Source organism: Camponotus floridanus, unplaced genomic scaffold, assembly GCF_003227725.1.
Source record: "Camponotus floridanus strain SB8 unplaced genomic scaffold, Cflo_v7.5 scaffold19, whole genome shotgun sequence".
Taxonomy (NCBI): Eukaryota; Metazoa; Arthropoda; class Insecta; order Hymenoptera; family Formicidae; genus Camponotus; species Camponotus floridanus.
Genome location: NW_020229314.1, coordinates 1197675 through 1218467, shown reverse-complemented (window position 1 = coordinate 1218467; position 20793 = coordinate 1197675). Strand labels below are relative to the sequence as shown.

Here is a 20793-nt window from a genome sequence, read left to right as displayed (position 1 = left end):
GAAATAAAAAAATGTAACAGAAAGGTAAGCGATGATTGTACAAATCGCGATTACGTTTTCGATGATGTCAAGTCGTCATTGGGAATTTTTGATCGTATATAAAATTCGCAAGACAGAAATACCTAATTTCACGTAGGTCGCCCCAGTAATACTTTAGTCTGCTGTCGATCCTCCATCTCCTCTTCGTTTTATCTCTCTCGTTTTCTTCACGGATAAAATAACTACGATTATGAATATATTAATATTTATAAATGTATCTCCACATGTATATCTATATCAATACCGTTCCCATTCGGCATATTTCGGCATAGCTCGCTTTCACTGGGCATTCATCTCAGATCTGTTAACATATAATTGCAATAAAATCCTCACTTTTTGCTTTGTGCATTGTGATCAAAGCAAATAATAATTTTGCAAAACTATTTTATTAATATTGATAAAATCATTTAGAGATCCAATCAAACTTTATTACATTACGCACAATGAAAATTCTATTGGTATTGAATATAACAAAATTTTACTGCCCTAAAATCTCCATCGTTTGTTTACTTTAAATATTTTGAAAAAAAATATAATAAAATAATATGTATTTCGAAAAAGAGGCATCGCGTCTCTATCCATCTAATTCATGTTGAGATACTCACTTTAAAGCTTTATAACGTTCCTTTTCCGGATTGTTGTCGGGCGGCTCGCATTCGAAAGACGCTAGCGCAAGTGCTGTAACAAAACAGGACAGAAATTTGACGAATTCGATCATTTTAATGCATTTTCGCAGCGGAATAAAATAAATATTACTTACTGTTTTCCGTTAACACGGGACTCGCCTGAAGAAAGGCAATGACGCGCGGATTCTTTTCGAATGGACAGGCAACTTGCTTCCACGCGATGAATTCAGTCACCTGTTTTGCCAGCTGCCAGAATTTCTCAAAATTGATATGGCCGTTTGGCAGTCTGAAATGCATAATTGAACTTGAGCAGTGGGGATTAATTAGCTATGGGAAAGCTCGTTTAGGCATGCTTGTGTTTGACACATTGTGGATCGATAATTTCGATCTCTATAATAACGTCAAAGTTGCATTGACATCTGCTCATGAGACATGTAACCATTCAGATATATGTCAGACATATCTGATTAATTGCCTATTTGATCAAAAAATTATTACACTCAATATTAGTAACAATATTACCTTCTGTAATAAATTAAAGGTAAACTAGAATGTCTCTTGCAATAAATTCTCTCTCATATAATTTAAGATTTTTATCATAAAACTATATGAAGAGATAAACGGAAAAAATATTACTCACTTGTTGCTGCAACCTTCGTTAAGGAAATAAAGATCCTTAACGAGAAGGCTGAAGAAGGGCACTACGATCCGTTGACGTTCGTCGGTAGCGCCAGCGCTACGCCACATTGCGGCTTTCAATGTGCTGCGATAGCTGCTAAAGTTGCTGCTGGGATCCATTTGATGCTCCAAAATTGAGAACTTGGCAGATTGTACTTTCGACCACTGAAAATCATAAAAATGTGTCCTATCTATATCGCAGGGCAAGGGATAATGTAATTATAAATTTAAAATTATATAAAATTATTTATTAAAATGGTATAACGATGTAATAGATATGAAAGTCAAAAAAAGATAGTTTTGTGTAAAATAAAAAAGAACCCCATATAAAAAAACATATATTGCGATTATAATCATAAATTTAAAATTATTTACTAAAATGATATGAAAGTTGAAAAAAGATAGTGTTCTGTGTAAAATAAAAAAGAACCCTACAAAACAACGTGTTACGATTATAATTATAAAAAGAGAATTATTAGTATTCTAATTATTAGTATTCTTAAAATCAACAGAACATTATACTATTATTTAGATATTTACAGCATGATAAAATCTAAGCTGATATCTCAGGATTCAACTCCATTTGCAGTTTTCTTCGATTCAATCCTTTTTTCCCTTTAGTCTAATCTGATGCGAAAAGCGTGTTTCGTTCGTTAAGAAGAAATCTGCCATTCGATATTATTTGCATTTGGTTCAAGTCTCAGAATTAAGATACGGCGAAATGCTTTTATCTTCTAATCTCAATCTCTATTTACTATAACAAACTCTTTAGTATTGATAGTTGTTTAGCCTTCTTAAATCTTTTTGCTTTATCTTATTTTTCTCCTTTTTTTGTTTTCAAAAATATAAAAATAAATTCTCTCTCTTTCCCTCTCTCTCTCTCTCTCTCTCTCTCTATATATATATATATATATATATATATATATATATATATAAGGATTTTAAGGTCTTTAAATTTTAAAAATGCGTGAATCTCTCTTTTACATCTCTTCTATATCTGTTAAATATATATTTAAATATATATTTAAATATTAATTTATCTTTTAAATATATATTTAACAATAAGATTATAGGGTCATCTCAATAAATCGGATTTAAATTTTATAAATAATTCTCTATTTCGTAAAATCTTGTTTTGTTCGTCGCGACTTTGCCTCTTGATCCTGTCTTGCTGATCTCCAGAGAATACTTCTTGCCTATCATGGGAGCCATTTTTCTTGGTCCGAGTCGATTCGACTCCACCGAAAAGGCTCGTCTAGAGCAAAAACAGAAGCAATCGGAGACTCTTGCCAGATCTGGTAAATTGAAACTGGCTGCGACAGAAAAGATGCCGAAATATCGCGTACGGAAGAAACGAAATCTACTTTCTAGAAAAAGATCATCGAAAAAATAGAAATGAAACGCAAGGGATGATAGGTAATCAAGAATCTCCTTCGAAGAAAATTTTTTCAAGAGATCTTTATTAAGAAAGTCTAAACCTTTCAAAATTTGATTGGTAAATTCCTACGAAAATAGAACAAAATTGTGCTAATAGACATAATTTTGCACGAAAGAAGAATTACTAAATAAAACATATCAAATCGATATATAACAAAAGATCTCAAATATTAAAATTAGTATTTATTAGTAATTTATTTTTGTAAAATTATACCTATGATTTGAAATTCACGCACGTGCGTAGATTCATACATACTTTATACAGTGTGCCATATTTTATGTACGCAAACAATTTATATTTCAATTATAATACAGCATATATAAATAATGTTGAATAATGTAATTATTTGCAAAAAAAATATATATTTTAATTTATATTTTAATTTATATATATATTTATAAATATATATTTTAATTTATATATGTTTTTTGTAAAGATAAATTCTGATATTAAAATTAATGAGTTCTATTATACTTTTACTTATTTTTCTAGCAATACTTCTTTCTGCTTTATCTCTTATTTCTGTATATTTATCTCTCCAACTGTTATTTGAAGATTTGCAACTTAAGAAAACTCCATTTCGAGCTATCTTTTCCACACCTGCTTTACTAAGTAAAAGAATCTCATCATCGGGCAGGCGCACGCGAGCAGGATTACGAACGTAAATTATCCTTCGGTATAAAATGAAATGACGATACGAATACGCGGAATGAAAGCGGAATAGTCGTGAACAAACATAATTAGCTTTTTGAAAAGCGGAAAACCTTTTTCACAAGCAAAGATGTCTTTTGCAGATTATTTACCCAGTAAATTAATTCCTACTGCTATAATATTGTATCTTGCACTGATGTTATATTTTTGGCGTTCCACGCTATATTCTAAAGCTGAAAGATAAGTCATGAACCGTTGACTGTTGATTTCTGATAAAACAAATTAAATTTAAAAGTTGTTGATTATGTATTATAAATAAAAAAATAAATATAAGAAAAGTATTAAACTTTGTGTGATACATAAATAGTACATGTAAAGAAAAGCAAGTTCAATGCTACTTATATTTTCCTGTTCAAAGCTACTTGTATTTATCGAGCTAAACATAACTGAATATAATTCTCGAAAAATATGGAACCATCAAAAACTATTGATCACTGATATGTTTATTGATAATTCTAATGATTGTATCGCATGTTTTCTATGTAAATTAACTGATTAAATAAATTTCATTCGACGCAAAGCATTCTATATCGAATATTGAGAGAGAGAGAAAGAGATATGTTCAAACAATTGATCAAATTTATAATTGAAAATAAGAGAGGAAAAATTTTTATAGAGTCTAATATTTCTTATAATCGATTCTCAATATTGTATTATAAAAGGAGGTTAAGCATATTTTCGTTATTTTCATATAAAATATACAACATTTTATAAAGTTTAAAAATAAAAAGAATTGTAGGAAGAATCACCACAAAAATAAACATGTAAATTTGTATTGAAATATAAATATGATTATATAAAAGATATAAATATATATGGTATGTAATATGACATATATAACATTCGACTCATAAAGAAACATACCATGCATTTTTAGAACTATTCTAAAATTATATTTATTATAAATTACAGATAATTTGATAAAGTATTGTCTATTAAATTAATTAAGATATATTATTCCACATTGAGTAATTTCAGTTTTTAATTAAATTAAAATTTGTTAATTCAAAATTTAGTATAAGTTTCAAATTCCTATATAATATGTTGTTACTATATTTATGCTTTGCAATTTATATTTAATATATTTATATAAATTTATAAATTATCTTTAATTTTGTTCATGTGTCATGAGTCAACAACATATCTAACTTTTTATTTATTATACAAGGAATGTAAACTTCATGTCATTTTTTCGCGCATGACAAATACGTTTGTTCTTTTCCCTTACTTCGTTTTACAACGAATCATATTGCTTCTCTTTTAAGGTGACTAATGCTCTTTGTTGATGTGAGTTATACAATTGCGAGCTGTGGCAAATAAATTCAAATTTGATGATAAGATCGATAGTTCAATAAGAAACGTGCGCGCGCTGCAAAATTGCCAGAAATGGTACGACTAGTAGTGCAAATGCAAAAGATAACATTTGCTACTGTTTCCTTTGAAATTTCCTTTGATCTGTTAATATGAGATCTGAAATTAATCATCAAGTATTTTAAGCGGAATGATTGACTTTAGGTCTCTCGTATTAACAGATCAAGGGAAGATATATAAAGCTAATGAGCTTCATAAGCTCCTCATTAACAAAGCGGGAGTAGTGGACTATGATAATCACACTTAATTGATTCATATCATAGCAGATTATGCATTATTCTCGCGTATATTAGAATATACCAGAATATACCGGAAGAATTTTGATATTTATTTATTTTTCATTATTATTATAAGTCGCTTTTAATCATGATTGATTACTTTCTTTAACACATTACAAATATTTCATAAAGAATAGTATAAATATATTATTATTAACATTAGTATTTAATATTATTGGATTATTTTCTCTTCATGATATTCAATTTGTCATATTGATTATTATTTAAACTCTATAGTACTTGTTCTTCTGGTCTATGGGATTCGTCTTTTAGATATAAATTGAAAAAATTTAAATTTGTAACTACTTACAATTAAGTCCATAATTACAAATTTGATATATATTTAATAACAGCACACAATAATATAACGACAAATATATTTCATTTATAATGTATCAAAATGTTAATATTTTAGAAAGATAGAGTTTTCAAATGATTAAAAATCAAATTTTTTCTCGTCGAATTTTGTTTCATTATTTCGAGATAAATATTTAATATATGTGAAAGCTCTTTCGGAAGCGCTGTTCGAGAGAACATTCCGTCGGGAGTGCGACGACTGGATTAAAGGAATTCCTGGACGTAGTGCATTCGCGTGGAAATCGAGAATACGTAATGGCACGAGTCCTCCCTTGGGCGTAGAAAGCTGCTAGGGCAATTAGCTAATTCCCAACGAGACGAAAGGAACGGCAATGACGCGAGGACAACGTTGCCGGGCAACGTCGTTTGACTTGAAACTTTTTAATTAACCCATTTCGCAGGAGCCACATTTCGGGTCTTTCCTGCGGCGTCAACCGCGATAGGAAAAATTCAATCGAGTCAATTTGACCGCTCTGGTTTTGCTTTCTTTCCGTCAATAGCGACCGTTTGCAACGTTTCCTTTCGCGTTCGAGAGCCGAGAGGAAAATATCGTGTACTCTTATTAACTTTAATACGCGCAATAATAGATTGTACGAGAATTAAGTAAATTTATCGTTCGACTAAAAATGAGAAAGAAATTTATTTAACGGGCTGTCTTTCTCGAACTAAGCCAGATTATATGTGGAAAAGTGCGACCAAAATTGCTCTCGCTGACTCTTTTTCTCTGTAGAGAAACGACGCGGAAATTTGGCTCTCGGCGTTTTGTCACGCTCAATGTTGAGCGTCACCACGCTCGATTTACGAGGATTACAGAGCGCTTATTGCTCCGGCGTGCAATCCCACGAAGGGGTGTAAACGAACATGGGGATGGCAGTCGTGTCGCTGCGCCATTATCTCCCCGACGCTGCACTCTAGCGCAAAAAATACGTCGGCGCTAACAGTCCCGCGGATATTCGCACTTTCTAGATACGCTCTCTCGCACGATTGCAAAATTGGGAGATATATGTATGTATGTATGCATGCATGCATTGTTCCGGCTACCTCCGCGCGAGTAAAACGTATCGATGGTTTCAATTTGCCGGACGCAATTTTCGCGAAACTTGTTACTGCAAAATTGTAATAAAATTTACTTGCAAACAATTGCGTCGATTCAATTTATATTCATCGCAAAAAATACGTACATTACACACACACACACACATATGTATATTATTTAATATACTGTACATTATCATATCACACTGTTTGTTAAAGTTCTCTCTTTTTTTCCCAATTATTATATTTTTATTCTAATATATATTCAAAGCAAACATTAATATGTATTAATATCAAGTTGAGAAAAATTTCAATTAAACTTTCTTCACACTTACCGTCTTCTTCAAGCGAGATATAGGGGACATGTTAAGGCCAGCGATGATCGCCATCAGGGAATTGAAATTGCCAATGTTAAAGCATTCTCGGGCAGTCTCGATCCAATATTCGACGACACGAACGCGTTGCTTCTTCTTCGCATGCTAAAAGAATAAAATTAAATGGTTATAAAATATTTGGCGCATATGCCAACGCGTACGTATACACGACAAATTTTTTAACAATTTTGAAAAATATTTATTTACTTTAAGATTTGATTTCTTTATTGAAAGATTTTATTTCAACATTATTCAAGACAAAAAGAAAATTCATGTATCAAAACTTATAAAGAACTTGTAAATATTGGAAAAATATTGGTATTTCTTAAAGTAATAAATTATAATATTTACCTTGCAAACTTCCGTCGCTACAAAATAGCTCAATCTGTTAAACCATTGAACGTACGATTCGAGATTTCGGGTTTTCTTCATATCTTTGAAAGACGTTTCTAAATGCGGCGATTCCTGATGGAATAATTAAAATAATAGTGTTTAATGATCTGATATAATAATATTGTTAAGTTTGTTATAAAAACATTTAGGAAGTTCTGACTGGCACAAGATAATTGTTGGAAATAAACTTATTTTGGAAAAAGCCATTGTTGGAAATAAACTCACTTTGGCAAAAGCCTGCACAAATTCTTCGGGTCCGATGTAAGAGAGTCTCTCGAGTTCCACATGGGTCAATTGTTGTGCCAGCACAGTGGCTGATGGACAGAGTTCTGTAATATCCACCTGAAAGACAAAATAATATACTTGTGTATTAAAGTGGTTTGAAGCTCTTGTATTTAAGAAAAGAGAAAAAGTTCCTCGCGATTAAGACGAAGAAAATGAAAATTGTAATTTAAAAACAATACGAGCTCATGGAAACATATCGAGATAATAATAAAAAAAAACGCTAATTTAAAAATATAAATGTTATTTTCCAACAAAATAACTTCTAGGTAGATATTATACTGATGCTGTTTACATAAGTTTTACTACAGATTTAATCTTTTTTAATTTTCTTAGCTATTTCGATTTTAAAAAATTAATTATTGCTCTTTTAAAATAATTGATATAATTCATCCAAAATGATGTATAAAAATAAAGATAAAATAATAAAAATAATAAAGATAATAAAGATAAGGTAAATATACAAGTACAAAGAATCATAGTTAGTTTCTAGAATCATAGTACTAATACAAAACTCAAGGGATCCATTATTTTGAAATCTTACTTTTATCAAAGTCAAACGTAGTGCGCAAGAAACATGATAGAATAAAGTATCACGAGAAAGGAAAATTTGTCGCGCAATAGTGCTGTAACAAATAGACATTTACATTTGTCGCCTTTGACTTTTATACTTTTTCACCTCTTTTCGAAAGACTTCGGCTTTTCAGAACTTCTTTACTAGTCCCTGTTCGCTTTATTCCATTTGATTTGTCGACGATATTCCTTTCAATGTAACATTTTAAAGGCTGATGTGTGAGAGAGAAAGAGAAAGAGAGAGAGAGAGAGAGACAAAGAGAAAAACAGAGAGAGAGAGGGAGAGAGAGAGAGAGAGACTGAGCTTGCATAGACTTTCTAGGCTGTATTCTCTATCGTCTTATAACTGTGTGAACGTTGTATACGTGGATACGCACGCTTTGACAGCTTTTGAATGTTACAAGAAGTGGTAGAGGACGAGGGATTGGTAAATATATATATTTCTCGACTGCGGCGGAAAAGGAAAGATGTCGTCGAAAGGCGACGAATAAAATCAGTGGGCCGCGTGATCCGTTTAGGAGGAAATGGCACTCCGAGACGGACTTCCTCTCCCATTGAATTATATCGTCGATAGTATTATCGGAGTGCCCGGCACAGAAGTGGACGGAGTTTAACTAGGAGAAGAAGAAATTGCTTTGACGAAAATGCTGGTAAAAGAGCAAATTCAAGGGTTCCCGCGTGGTAAGTTCCGATTTCGACTGTAAAAAGTATAAGGCAGCTTGAGATGGTATTTCGAAATATAAAAATTTTTTTATGAATCAAGAACACTCGTAAGAACAAAATTATTTTATGCGATAAAGACAAAATTTTATCGTCGCTAAGTAACATTTTCTTTTCAATAATAGCGTAAAGCCGTAGAAATTCTCTATAAACCGTCATTAATAAAACAAACTACTACAAGTATAAGAAATAAATGAGTATAGCTATGATAAAAACTGAATTTTATTGCTGTCTTAGTGGAAAAAACATGGAAGAGTTTACGTCACAAAAGAGATAGTCGAAACTTTTATCTTAAATTTTAATTTAAATTTTAGATTTAAATTTTATTATCTTGCTTTCCTAATCGTGGAAACAAGAAAATAATTTTAGTTAATATTAATGTTAAATTCTCTGATTGTAAATTAGCTCATCATTACTTATGGAAACGATCGATGTGCCATTATTTGGAATCGCGATTTACTGTTCTATTATTTAAAATTGCAGACGAGTTTTTTATTAGTTCGAGCAATTCTTTTATTATCGAGAAATACTTTGTCTTGCTTCGTGGCCAATTACGATAATGAAATCAGTGCAGGACTACAGAGTTAGTTTGTAATGGTTTACTAGGGCAAGTCGTTGAAAAGACCTAATCGGTTGGTGACAGTCTCTCGGATCGAGACAAAGTTGTGAGTTGCTTGGAAATTTGCCGGGAGCGATAATATCCGGCGCAGTGCCCAAAGAAACATTGCTGCGAGATATTAGGCAAGTGTAGTTTCACTTTGATGCACGTAAGATCACATTGCGAGATTCGCGAGAGATTTCTTGCATCGAAGTGGCAAGTTTCTTCCACTGTTGTTTCATGACGTGATGAAATTATTATATTTTAGTAGAAATAAGAAAATTGCATTATACTCGAAATAAGTAGTTGAAACGGAAAATGATCTCGATTTTCTCGCATTTTAAATGAAATTTTTCTAGAAAGCTTTCAAGAATATTTTTGCGAATAATAACATTGCTTGTCATTAACGTTTGTGATTAGCTATGAGATATACATACAAATGTTTCTGTTTCTAATTAAATTCACCTGCAAAATGCTAATCTGATGTAATAGAAATTACATAATTCGAATGTATGAAATTTTCCTTTGCTGTATCTAATGAGGTCTTACGCTCGACGTATTTAACTTGGCTAATGACTTTTGCACATTTAGTTTAATTGACTTAAATGATAATTGCTTTAACAACTTTCTGATATAGAAACACATATAATTATGATGTCAAATCTATTCTGCAGCAAAGAAGAAAAAAATATAAAATATATAATTACAAAATTACAAAATTATATGTTTCTCTCGAATGTTAAATCTATTTGAAAAACATGTTTTGCAAAATTAATTTCGAGATGATATAAACTGGTTGCTCGTAATAAAAAATGCATATACGCTATCTTCTCATAAAGTTTAAGGAGAGAAACTCGTCCGAATCGACGAATAAAACAAATTAAAAGTTGAAACGAAATTTCTAACGAAGAAAAGAGTACGCGCGATCACGAGGTTTGTTTCTGTCAGCTCTCGATATAGAATATAGATACTTAGAAGTTATCAGTTGGTAGAAAGAAAACAAATATCGAAAACTCATTATTGGTCTCGTAAGTTTTCTCTCGTCTTCGATAAAAAAAAATAATCTTTCCCTGAAAAAAGATGCGACACGAACCGAACGCTTGAAAGTACGGCCAACTAATAATTCAACTTTTTGCGTTTAGAATTATTTTTATCGTTGTAATCAACGAATAAAAAAATATAATTGTAGTCTGAAATATATGAGAATACGCACGCGCAAAAACACATTTCGTTTTTCTGGTATTTTTTAATTAAAGAGCAATGTATGCATGTCACTTTATTATTAAACAATGAAAAATATTGCTTCATGCCATAATTTATGGCATGAATAAAAATTCTTGGGAAATACATGCAAGAGATGTGGCTCGAACTTTCCAAAAAAAAAAATATTGCTGCAGAAAAATATGAGAGTAAGGAAAATGAGAGAGGAAAAGAAATATAGTATTACGATCGAATTATTGATCTCGAGAGTTATATCTCGTTTCTCTACGTAAAATTACGTAAAGTTGCTACCGTCGTGGTACAGAACGAGTTGAAAAAGCGAAGAGAACTTGCGGTTTAATAAGCCGGAGCTTTGCAAGAGTTCGCTGCTCCTCTCGTTTCTTCTCCTCAATTCTTATTTCTGTTTCTTTTTGCCTTTTAGAGCTCTCGTGTCTCTCCTTTTCAAGCTATCTTGTCTTGGAGCCGGAACAAGTAATCTCCGCGTAAACTGCATGTCACATATGTTAAAGAAACTATTGAAACGATTGCAATCATCTCCGTGATTTTTCATCATATATATTTTTCTTTGACAATAAATACATTTTAACAAAATAAAAGAAAAAATAAAATTAAGTATTAAAAAGAATCAAATTAAATTCATAAAACATTTTAATGAACTTAGCAGATAATAAAATCGCAAAGATTAGAATAAATTGTTATCGTACATATTTATTGATTTTTTTTCATATAAATTGATGTGTACACAAGTATATATTAGAGAAAGAGTTTATGAGCAAATTGCGATTTCATATCCGATATATTGCGAAATTGCCTTATTTTCTTGTAGAAATTTTGCGACATTTACTACACAGTTGGCAAATAACTGTGGTTGCTTTAATATTCTTTGGAACAAACTCGCCAGAAATTCTATCTCACGAGTTTAATGGAAATTTTCGTTTTACACGAATACCTAATTTTATTCTAGCACGTAAGTAATAGTTATTTCGTATTCATGGCAGAATTATTGTGTACGTAAGTTCAGCATAGACTCGTTTAACCCATCACTTATATTGTGTTACATTAGTATCTTAAAAGTTATTTAGAATACAATTTAAAATAATTTTTAGACGAAAACTTCAAATTATTTATTATTAACAAAATAATGCATAGCAATAGTCGAATTTTGGAGAAAATAAATTTGAAAATAAAATATTGCAAATGAAAAATTTTTAGAGAATATTTTTTCTTTTCTAGAATATCTTTACAATCATTTTTAAATAAAAAATATATAAAAATATTGTATAATTTATTCTATAAAAGTGACTCTCACAAAATTATGTAAATTCTTGCGATAAAATTTTATCTAGGGAAAAAATAAAAATTTGCTTAATGAAAACACAACGACGTATATTTTGTGTGAGTCGAAAGATTAATGTTTAAGCTTTGAAGATAGACACATCGAATAGTACGGTTGTTATAATTTATACTTTATTACAATCTCACAGAAATTCCGATCTTAAACATGGTCGGAGAAGTGCTCCCCACTTCTTCGGCATTGAAAAGAGAAAGAAACTCATCTTACATCTTTTGTCTTTCTTCTCGTATGCTTAACGCTTATACAATGGATGCTCGGTCTATACTTAACTATATGTCAATGGTCGTCATTCTTCGAGTATTTACACGAAATGACTCGCGTAATATTCAGAGGGACACGCAGCTCGACAATTTCGCACTGATTAACCGCACACGACACGGTCGGGCATATTTAACTAACTAATGCAACTGCAAATTACCTATTAACGGACGTTACAAGCAGCGGCAGATAGGTGTGCGATAATGAAATTAACGGAATGGTTAACGTCTCCCAGCATGGAAACTGCAACTAATCCAGTTATAGACTAACTGCGCAAAGTGCACGCGTACGCGTACGTAAATGTCCAAGTTTGTGCGTTTCGAGCGGTGTGTGTGTGTGTGTGTGTGTGTGTGTGTGTGTGTGTGTGTGTTTGTCTGTATAGTATGTATGATACACGAACATGAAGAACGGGCCCGTTCGCGGAGCGTAACGGGCGCGTTACAGTAACCATGTGTGAAATGGTCGGGAAGTGAGAGAGAACGTATAAGAGGCGGGGTGTTACCCCCGTAGGGAGAATATTATCGCTTCATTATGTTGAAAGTCCTCGAAGGGTCGATGCGATTACGGTAGACCGAGTAATCGTGCTTTGCAACAGAGCGAACCGGATTACGTGAGTATAAATCCATATTGAAATTGCGGAACAAAGCGCTATCCGGATCAATGAGCAATCGACCAAAAACATCGATACTTTTTCCCTTATTAATTTATGATATTAAAGTGAGATTATAAAGTCTGATGATGCAAAGTACATAGGTAATTTTACTCTCAACCTTTTTCTGGACATGGATATAATCAAATTTTAAATAATTAATTTGCATTGCCCTTTTGCACAATTATATTATATATACATTGTAAAATGTTAACAAATTTTAACTTGTACAACAGATACACCAAAATTATTTACATTTTATACGAATGAAAGATGTCATTTTAACAAGGATATTATGTGAATTATCATCGTTAATATCAGATGTGATTCATGGTATCCATATGAATTTCTGCTTACAAAGGTTTTTTTAAATTAATTTCTCTGCGAAAGAAATGAGAGCTGCTAAACTAATGTTATAATCAAGTTGCATTTTTATTATTCATATAGACTTTGCTGTTTTTCCTATGTATTTTTCTCTTTTTGCATTTTTACCAAGCATCAATATGTGCGAATTTTAACGTTAGAAATATCTATACTTTTTCCCTCATTAATTTATAATATTAAAGTGAGATTATAAAATCTGATAATGCAAAGTACATAGGTAATTTTACTCTCAACCTTTTTCTGGACATGGATATAATCAAATTTTAAATAATAAATTTGCATTGTCCTTTTGCACAATTATATTATATATACATTGTGAAATGTTAACAAATTTTAACTTGTACAACAGATACACCAAAATTATTTACATTTTATACGAATGAAAGATGTCATTTTAACAAGGATATTATGTAAATTATCATCGTTAATATCAGATGTGATTCATGGTATCCATATGAATTTCTGCTTACAAAGGTTTTTTTTAAATTAATTTCTCTGCGAAGAAATGAGAGCTGCTAAACTAATGTTATAATCAAGTTGCATTTTTATTATTCATATAGACTTTGCTGTTTTTCCTATGTATTTTTCCCTTTTTGCATTTTTACCAAGCATCAATATGTGCGAATTTTAACGTTAGAAATATCTATACTTTTTCCCTCACTAATTTATAATATTAAAGTGAGATTATAAAGTCTGATGATGCAAAGTACATAGGTAATTTTACTCTCAACCTTTTTCTGGACATGGATATAATCAAATTTTAAATAATTAATTTGCATTGCCCTTTTGCACAATTATATTATATATACATTGTAAAATGTTAACAAATTTTAACTTGTACAACAGATACACCAAAATTATTTACATTTTATACGAATGAAAGATGTCATTTTAACAAGGATATTATGTGAATTATCATCGTTAATATCAGATGTGATTCATGGTATCCATATGAATTTCTGCTTACAAAGGTTTTTTTAAATTAATTTCTCTGCGAAAGAAATGAGAGCTGCTAAACTAATGTTATAATCAAGTTGCATTTTTATTATTCATATAGACTTTGCTGTTTTTCCTATGTATTTTTCTCTTTTTGCATTTTTACCAAGCATCAATATGTGCGAATTTTAACGTTAGAAATATCTATACTTTTTCCCTCATTAATTTATAATATTAAAGTGAGATTATAAAATCTGATAATGCAAAGTACATAGGTAATTTTACTCTCAACCTTTTTCTGGACATGGATATAATCAAATTTTAAATAATAAATTTGCATTGTCCTTTTGCACAATTATATTATATATACATTGTGAAATGTTAACAAATTTTAACTTGTACAACAGATACACCAAAATTATTTACATTTTATACGAATGAAAGATGTCATTTTAACAAGGATATTATGTAAATTATCATCGTTAATATCAGATGTGATTCATGGTATCCATATGAATTTCTGCTTACAAAGGTTTTTTTTAAATTAATTTCTCTGCGAAGAAATGAGAGCTGCTAAACTAATGTTATAATCAAGTTGCATTTTTATTATTCATATAGACTTTGCTGTTTTTCCTATGTATTTTTCCCTTTTTGCATTTTTACCAAGCATCAATATGTGCGAATTTTAACGTTAGAAATATCTATACTTTTTCCCTCACTAATTTATAATATTAAAGTGAGATTATAAAGTCTGATGATGCAAAGTACATGGGTAATTTTATTCTCAACCTTTTTCTGGATATGAATATAATCAAATTTTAAATAATTAATAAATTTGCATTGTCCTTTTGCACAATTATATTACATGTATATTGTGATATGTCAACAAATTTTAACTTGTAAAACAGATGATACATACATAAAATTTATTTACAATTCACAGGAGTAAAAGATGTCATTTTAACAAGGACATTATGTAAATTATCATCGTTAATATCAGATGTAATTCATGTGATCCACGTGAATCTACTTACAAAGGTATTTTAAATTAATTTCTCTGCGGAAAAAACGAAAACTGCTAAACTAATGTTATAATCAAATTGGATTTTTATTATTCAGATAGACTTTGCTGTTTTCTTTGCATTTTTCTCTTTTTTTCATTTTTACCAAGCATCAACATGTGCGAATTTTTGACGTTAGAAACATCAGCGCTATTTGTAGTTCGGAAAACGCTAAAGCGACTAACCGAGCCAAAAGCGGGACAGCGAGATGCAAACTGACGGCCGCAAATGGGCGCTTGTACTGAAACTCACAAACCTGTGTAAGCTGCTCCGTCGCTGCCTCAGTCGCTAGTCTGGCAAGGCCCTCCTCGTACCTTTCCAAGGCCGTCAGTCGTAGCAGTAAGTTTTGCAGCAATGCCGAAACTTCCTGCCTGGCCGCGGCGTCGACCGCAGCGACTTTCTGCGTGATGGATCTGACGTGACCCATCACCCTCTCGTCTCGGAAGTCGTAGGGGAATGTTTCCGTCCATTCCGCCAGCAGTTGCACCAGTCGCGGCACGAAGCGATGCAGTCGTTCCTGGAATACATATGAAATACTTGATCGTTTTTCAATGACAAAGACAAATTTTTGCTCCGAAAGACAAAAATTTAACAGAATGACTGGATGGAAACGAATTCTCTTTCACTTTACAACTGTATTGTTATTCAAAGTTATATAGGTTAAAAACCGAATAAGTTAAATTAAATGAATGTTCTTGGATCGATATTTTGCGATATGAATAAAGAATAGAGTGACTTTCAAATAAGTTTTGAAATTCTTATCGCACTGACTCATAAAAGCAGAAGAAAATAATATAAAAAATTTATATATATATATTACATAAAATCCATATCTTAATATCCGCAAAAATATGATAAGAAAGAACAATGAAATAGAAAAGGAGAAAAAAAGGGAGAGAAATTTTAATGATAAATGATTCCTCGCAAAGTTAAAGGGACTGATTTGTTTCGCTCAGGTGTAAGATACTAGGTAGATAGAGATGAAAAAGAGGGCAAAGAAAGTTTTTGCACTCTTTATATTTCGCGATAGGTGAAGGAGCGAAATAATAAGAGGGCAGGAGCAGACAAGAATGCATGACCCCGTGATGAAACGATAATACACGCGGCCTTCGTGGATGCTCCATGGTGTCGGCAAAGGATTTCGTGTCGGTTCGTAAATCGAAAGTATATCCTACGATGCACTCACCTTTCCACCCTCTCCATTCAGATTCTGCTGATGCTCGCAGAGAGCGCAAACTTCGCCCAAAAGCTCGTGAGGCTTGATGAAGAGCCTGGCGCTCAGCAAAAAGGCGAAGAGATACGCCCGATCGGGATAATATTCCTCCGTAGGTACCATATGCTGTACCAACGCCTCGAGTGAGCCTGAGACGAGGTTGCCGTCTCGGTACACCAAAGCCTGAAACAGTATACGGGTTGGCTAAAGTAACGCGATGCTGCCAACTCAACATACTATCCTGTGGATCCGTGTATGATTTAATAAAACGCTTAATATACGAGATAAAATTCCATAAATTGTGAGTTGAAATTTATCTTGGGTGTATTGAATTCTTTGTGATTAAATTTTCTATCTATCAATATTAAAATTTTATTTCTTCCATAAGAATGCAATATTGAAAATATATTTTTAGAAAATTATAACTTTGATCGTAATAATTTTTATATTCCTAATATTTATAAAATTTAAAAATTTTTTTATGCGTAATTTGCATTTCTTATTCATTCTTTCTTATTCAATCTTTGTTGCTGCTTTATAGGATTTATACGACGAGAAAAATGATTAATTACTATTACGCGCCCTAGTCAGTAGAACACGATGAATGCATAGTATTTTGCACGAAACTTGTGACGTTAATTGCACAAATGCACTTTATTATATTACGATAGGAAATAAGATTACGTGAAAATCACAAAGTATAATTCGCTCGAAATTCACACGCAAGTCGCATACATTTATTGATAACAAGTTATTTTACGATGATTCTTTTTTTTATAGATTTCGCGATAGATTTCGATTGATTAAATCATATAGAATAGCATTTTAATTAATCACTGACATATTAATGCCGAATATTTGTGATTATTATAAATATATTGTAAGCAAATCTAATTTTAGGAGAAAACTGGATGGAATTGCGATCAAAAATTATCAAGATAGAAAATTTTACTGATAAATAAACATTGACAAAATAATAATAATCTTTTTGTCTGTGCGTCGATCCTTTTCCCTTTTTCCATTTCTTTCATTATAATGGAATGTCATCCCATTATATCGTATTGACTGTCGAACAATGTAAATAAGATGTGTCACTATTTCTTTTATTAACAAGAACATTATTTCTTCCTAGAATACGCAAGTCGAGTTAAAGTGGCGAATTAGAACACAATAATTGTGGAAATTCATTGATTGCGCTGATGATAATTATAACAATCTTAAGAAATAATCGCGTTTAATATATTTTAATATTTTGCGATGGTATATTTTGAGAAATAATATGACACACACTATTATACATAATACTTCTCATTGTTTCATTGATAATTCGATAATTGTAATAATTGTAATAATCATAAGAAATAATGTTAAACACCTTTTAATATTTTGTGATCGTATTTTAAGAGATGATACGCGCGACACACGCAATACTTCCTTCTCTTTCGAGTTTCATCGTGAGACTGACAACAAGGACACCGCATGTAAACAATAGTGTTATACATTCCAAAAATCATACTTTTTGTAATCGTATTACTCAAAGTACGACTTTTGGTATGTCTAACACTGTTGTTTACATGCGGTGTCCTTGTTGTCAGTCTCACGATGAAACTCGAAAGAGAAGGAAGTATTGCGTGTGTCGCGCGTATCATCTCTTAAAATACGATCACAAAATATTAAAAGGTGTTTAACATTATTTCTTATGATTATTACAATTATTACAATTATCGATTACGATTATATGATTATTACGATTATCAATCCGCGTAATTAATTAATTTTCGCGCGGTTGTGGAAAAATATCAGGATCATATAAAGTGCTACGTTATTACCTTGTATTAATTAGTGCGTGCGGGATCATAATTAACGATGTTTTAATGATTGAATGTCGTGTGAATAGTGCCATGAAGAAAAGAACAAATAAGAGAAGAGGAGATCTATGACGAAGCATTTAGTGAAACAACTGCAGAAGGTAAGCAATTTATAATTTATATAATTTATTTGTTATTTTTGTGGAATTATTTATCCGTTTATCTTTGAGATTTTCATCATATATATAATATAATGCATATGTAAAAAATAAATTATACACATATAATTTTCATAAAATCATAAAATGTGTGTATAATATGTATATAAATTTTTATATATTTTATATAATACTTTTATATGCGCGTACTAAAGTTATTCGTTAATTATATTGTTAATTATATCAAGTGAATAAATTGTACTGACTATGCTAATATAATTTACTCACTTGATGCTTGCATAAGTGCGTATCATAAAACCAAGAATGCTAAATTAAAAAAACTTTTCAAGAGAATTTTTCCGTACACCCGTGTAACGTCTCTGGTATGTCGGACTTTCACGAGTTGATACGTGCGCGGAATGTAGAATTTGCCTGGTAGATACCGCCGAACGGTTCCGCGGAACGCGCTTTTGAGTTAGCCCGTTTCAAAGTTGGCGAATGCTAAATCTGCGCGTCGCCAAAGTCGCGCTCATAGTCGAGATAACAAGCTGTCGGGGATTCAAATTGGATCCCAACTTAAACTTATCACGTCTTAATGCGGCATTGACAAGGTAATATTTCCGTCACGAACGACCGTCGAGTTCTTGTCGTATTATCTCGATAAATGGCAATATATGGCACTCCGAAAGCGCGAATCTATTTGCATTTCGCATACGCGAATAATTAAAGGTATACTTAATATTCTATCGCTTATACATTTGTCTGTAATCAGGTAATTATGAATCAGGAAACGAGATTAACATTAGATTTACAAGACCAAATTCACAATTATTATTCACAATTATTATATTTGTTAATAAAATTATATATTCAATCTTTTAAATTACAGCAAAATTATGAAAATCATTACTATTATTTCCTAACAATTTTTGCTGGCTTTTATTAATGAAATGATACGATTTGAATATATATTCAATATTAAATCTAGTGTTAACAAAATATTTTATATAATTTTAGTTTGAAAATTAAAGGGTTAATAAATATAATAATAATTAAAAGATTGAATATATAATTTTATTAACAAATATAATAATTAATTATTACAAGAAAAGATAAACCGATCCTCCCTTATATTTCTAAATGTTTTGCAATCACACGAAATTATTTTCACTACACTAGTCTCGCATGCTTTAAAAGCTTTCGGATAACTGATAAACTCGTATGATCCGTACAGGATTCAAATAGCTTAAACTTAACTTTCGGTAATACAACATCGACGAGATAACATTTTCGGCTCAACTCGCGAGTAGCGTGAAAACTTTCTATCCCAATAGCTGGTTGGGTTGTACAAGTTAATGTGAAAGTGTGAAAACCTAGCCATGCTACGCTATCCTAAATTCCTCTCTAAAGCTCTTCATCTGATAAAAGGTAATTTTATTGTCTCAATAATGCATTTGTTTCCGTAACCTGCTAGAGCTTCTTTGCTAAAGAATTAAACATATAGGTAGTCAGGGCAATCTCTTCCCAAAAAAAGCTCTTGTAGCTTATCTCGAGAGCTTTTCAAAATACTATAATAAAATATTTTTTTATCGAGTACTTTTCGAGTTAGAAAACACGTAATTGTTTAAAAAAAAAAAACACGTATTTGTTTAAAAAAAATGTAATTGTTAATTGCAAATTACATATTTTTTCTTAGAAACAATTATGTGTTTTCATTATACCAATTGATTCCTCTCATTATTTTCTACAGAAAAGTATTAAGGTAAGGTAATCTAAAAATGAATATTTTATTAGATATTTTATGATTTATGTAAAATTAAGAAAATATTTCAAGCTTCATAATTCGAAAAGTACTCGATGAAAAAATACTTTATTATAGTGTTTCGAAAAACTCTCGAGCTACAAGAACTACAAGAGCTTTTTTTGGAAGAGATTGCCTTGACACCTTGTGGATGGAAAGCAAATTTATGTCAATTTTCTCTTTTAAATATTTCAGAAATTTTTACATTTCTCTATTTCCTTTAACAAATATTTAACACGAAATTTTTAAATTAGATTTAGGCACATTTTTAAACCCTTTCGGAACTAGTTTTTACATGAAGATAATAATACAGTAACGCATTTACGTTTATCAACTTTCGTGAGTGACAGTTTCTGCAAGACGTGTGAATATTACTTTAAATTCTTGTCCATAATCATTTTCTAATAAATGTCACTGACGTAACTTTAGAACTACGCGGTATTTTATGATGGTGGATGAATATTGTTCAACTAGGAC

At 31.1% G+C, this 20793-nt stretch overlaps 1 protein-coding gene across 2 annotated transcripts in view; it reads right to left on the bottom strand.

Moving 5' to 3' along the window:
• The window catches only part of LOC105248941, a 263628-nt gene continuing 242835 nt past the window's right edge, over positions 1-20793 (bottom strand). The window contains exons 5-14 of one of the 2 annotated variants that reach the window (XM_011254039.2): positions 16523-16732; positions 15593-15853; positions 7526-7642; positions 7259-7372; positions 6869-7012; positions 1306-1508; positions 800-951; positions 645-717; positions 284-340; positions 1-221 (exon numbers count right to left, since the gene is read on the bottom strand). In XM_011254039.2, coding sequence (XP_011252341.1) covers positions 319-340; positions 645-717; positions 800-951; positions 1306-1508; positions 6869-7012; positions 7259-7372; positions 7526-7642; positions 15593-15853; positions 16523-16732 — 1296 coding nt within the window. In that variant the 3' untranslated portion in view covers positions 1-221; positions 284-318. Of the gene's footprint in view, positions 341-644; positions 718-799; positions 952-1305; positions 1509-6868; positions 7013-7258; positions 7373-7525; positions 7643-15592; positions 15854-16522; positions 16733-20793 lie in introns of both variants that reach the window. The other variant, XM_011254038.2, reaches the window with a different exon arrangement.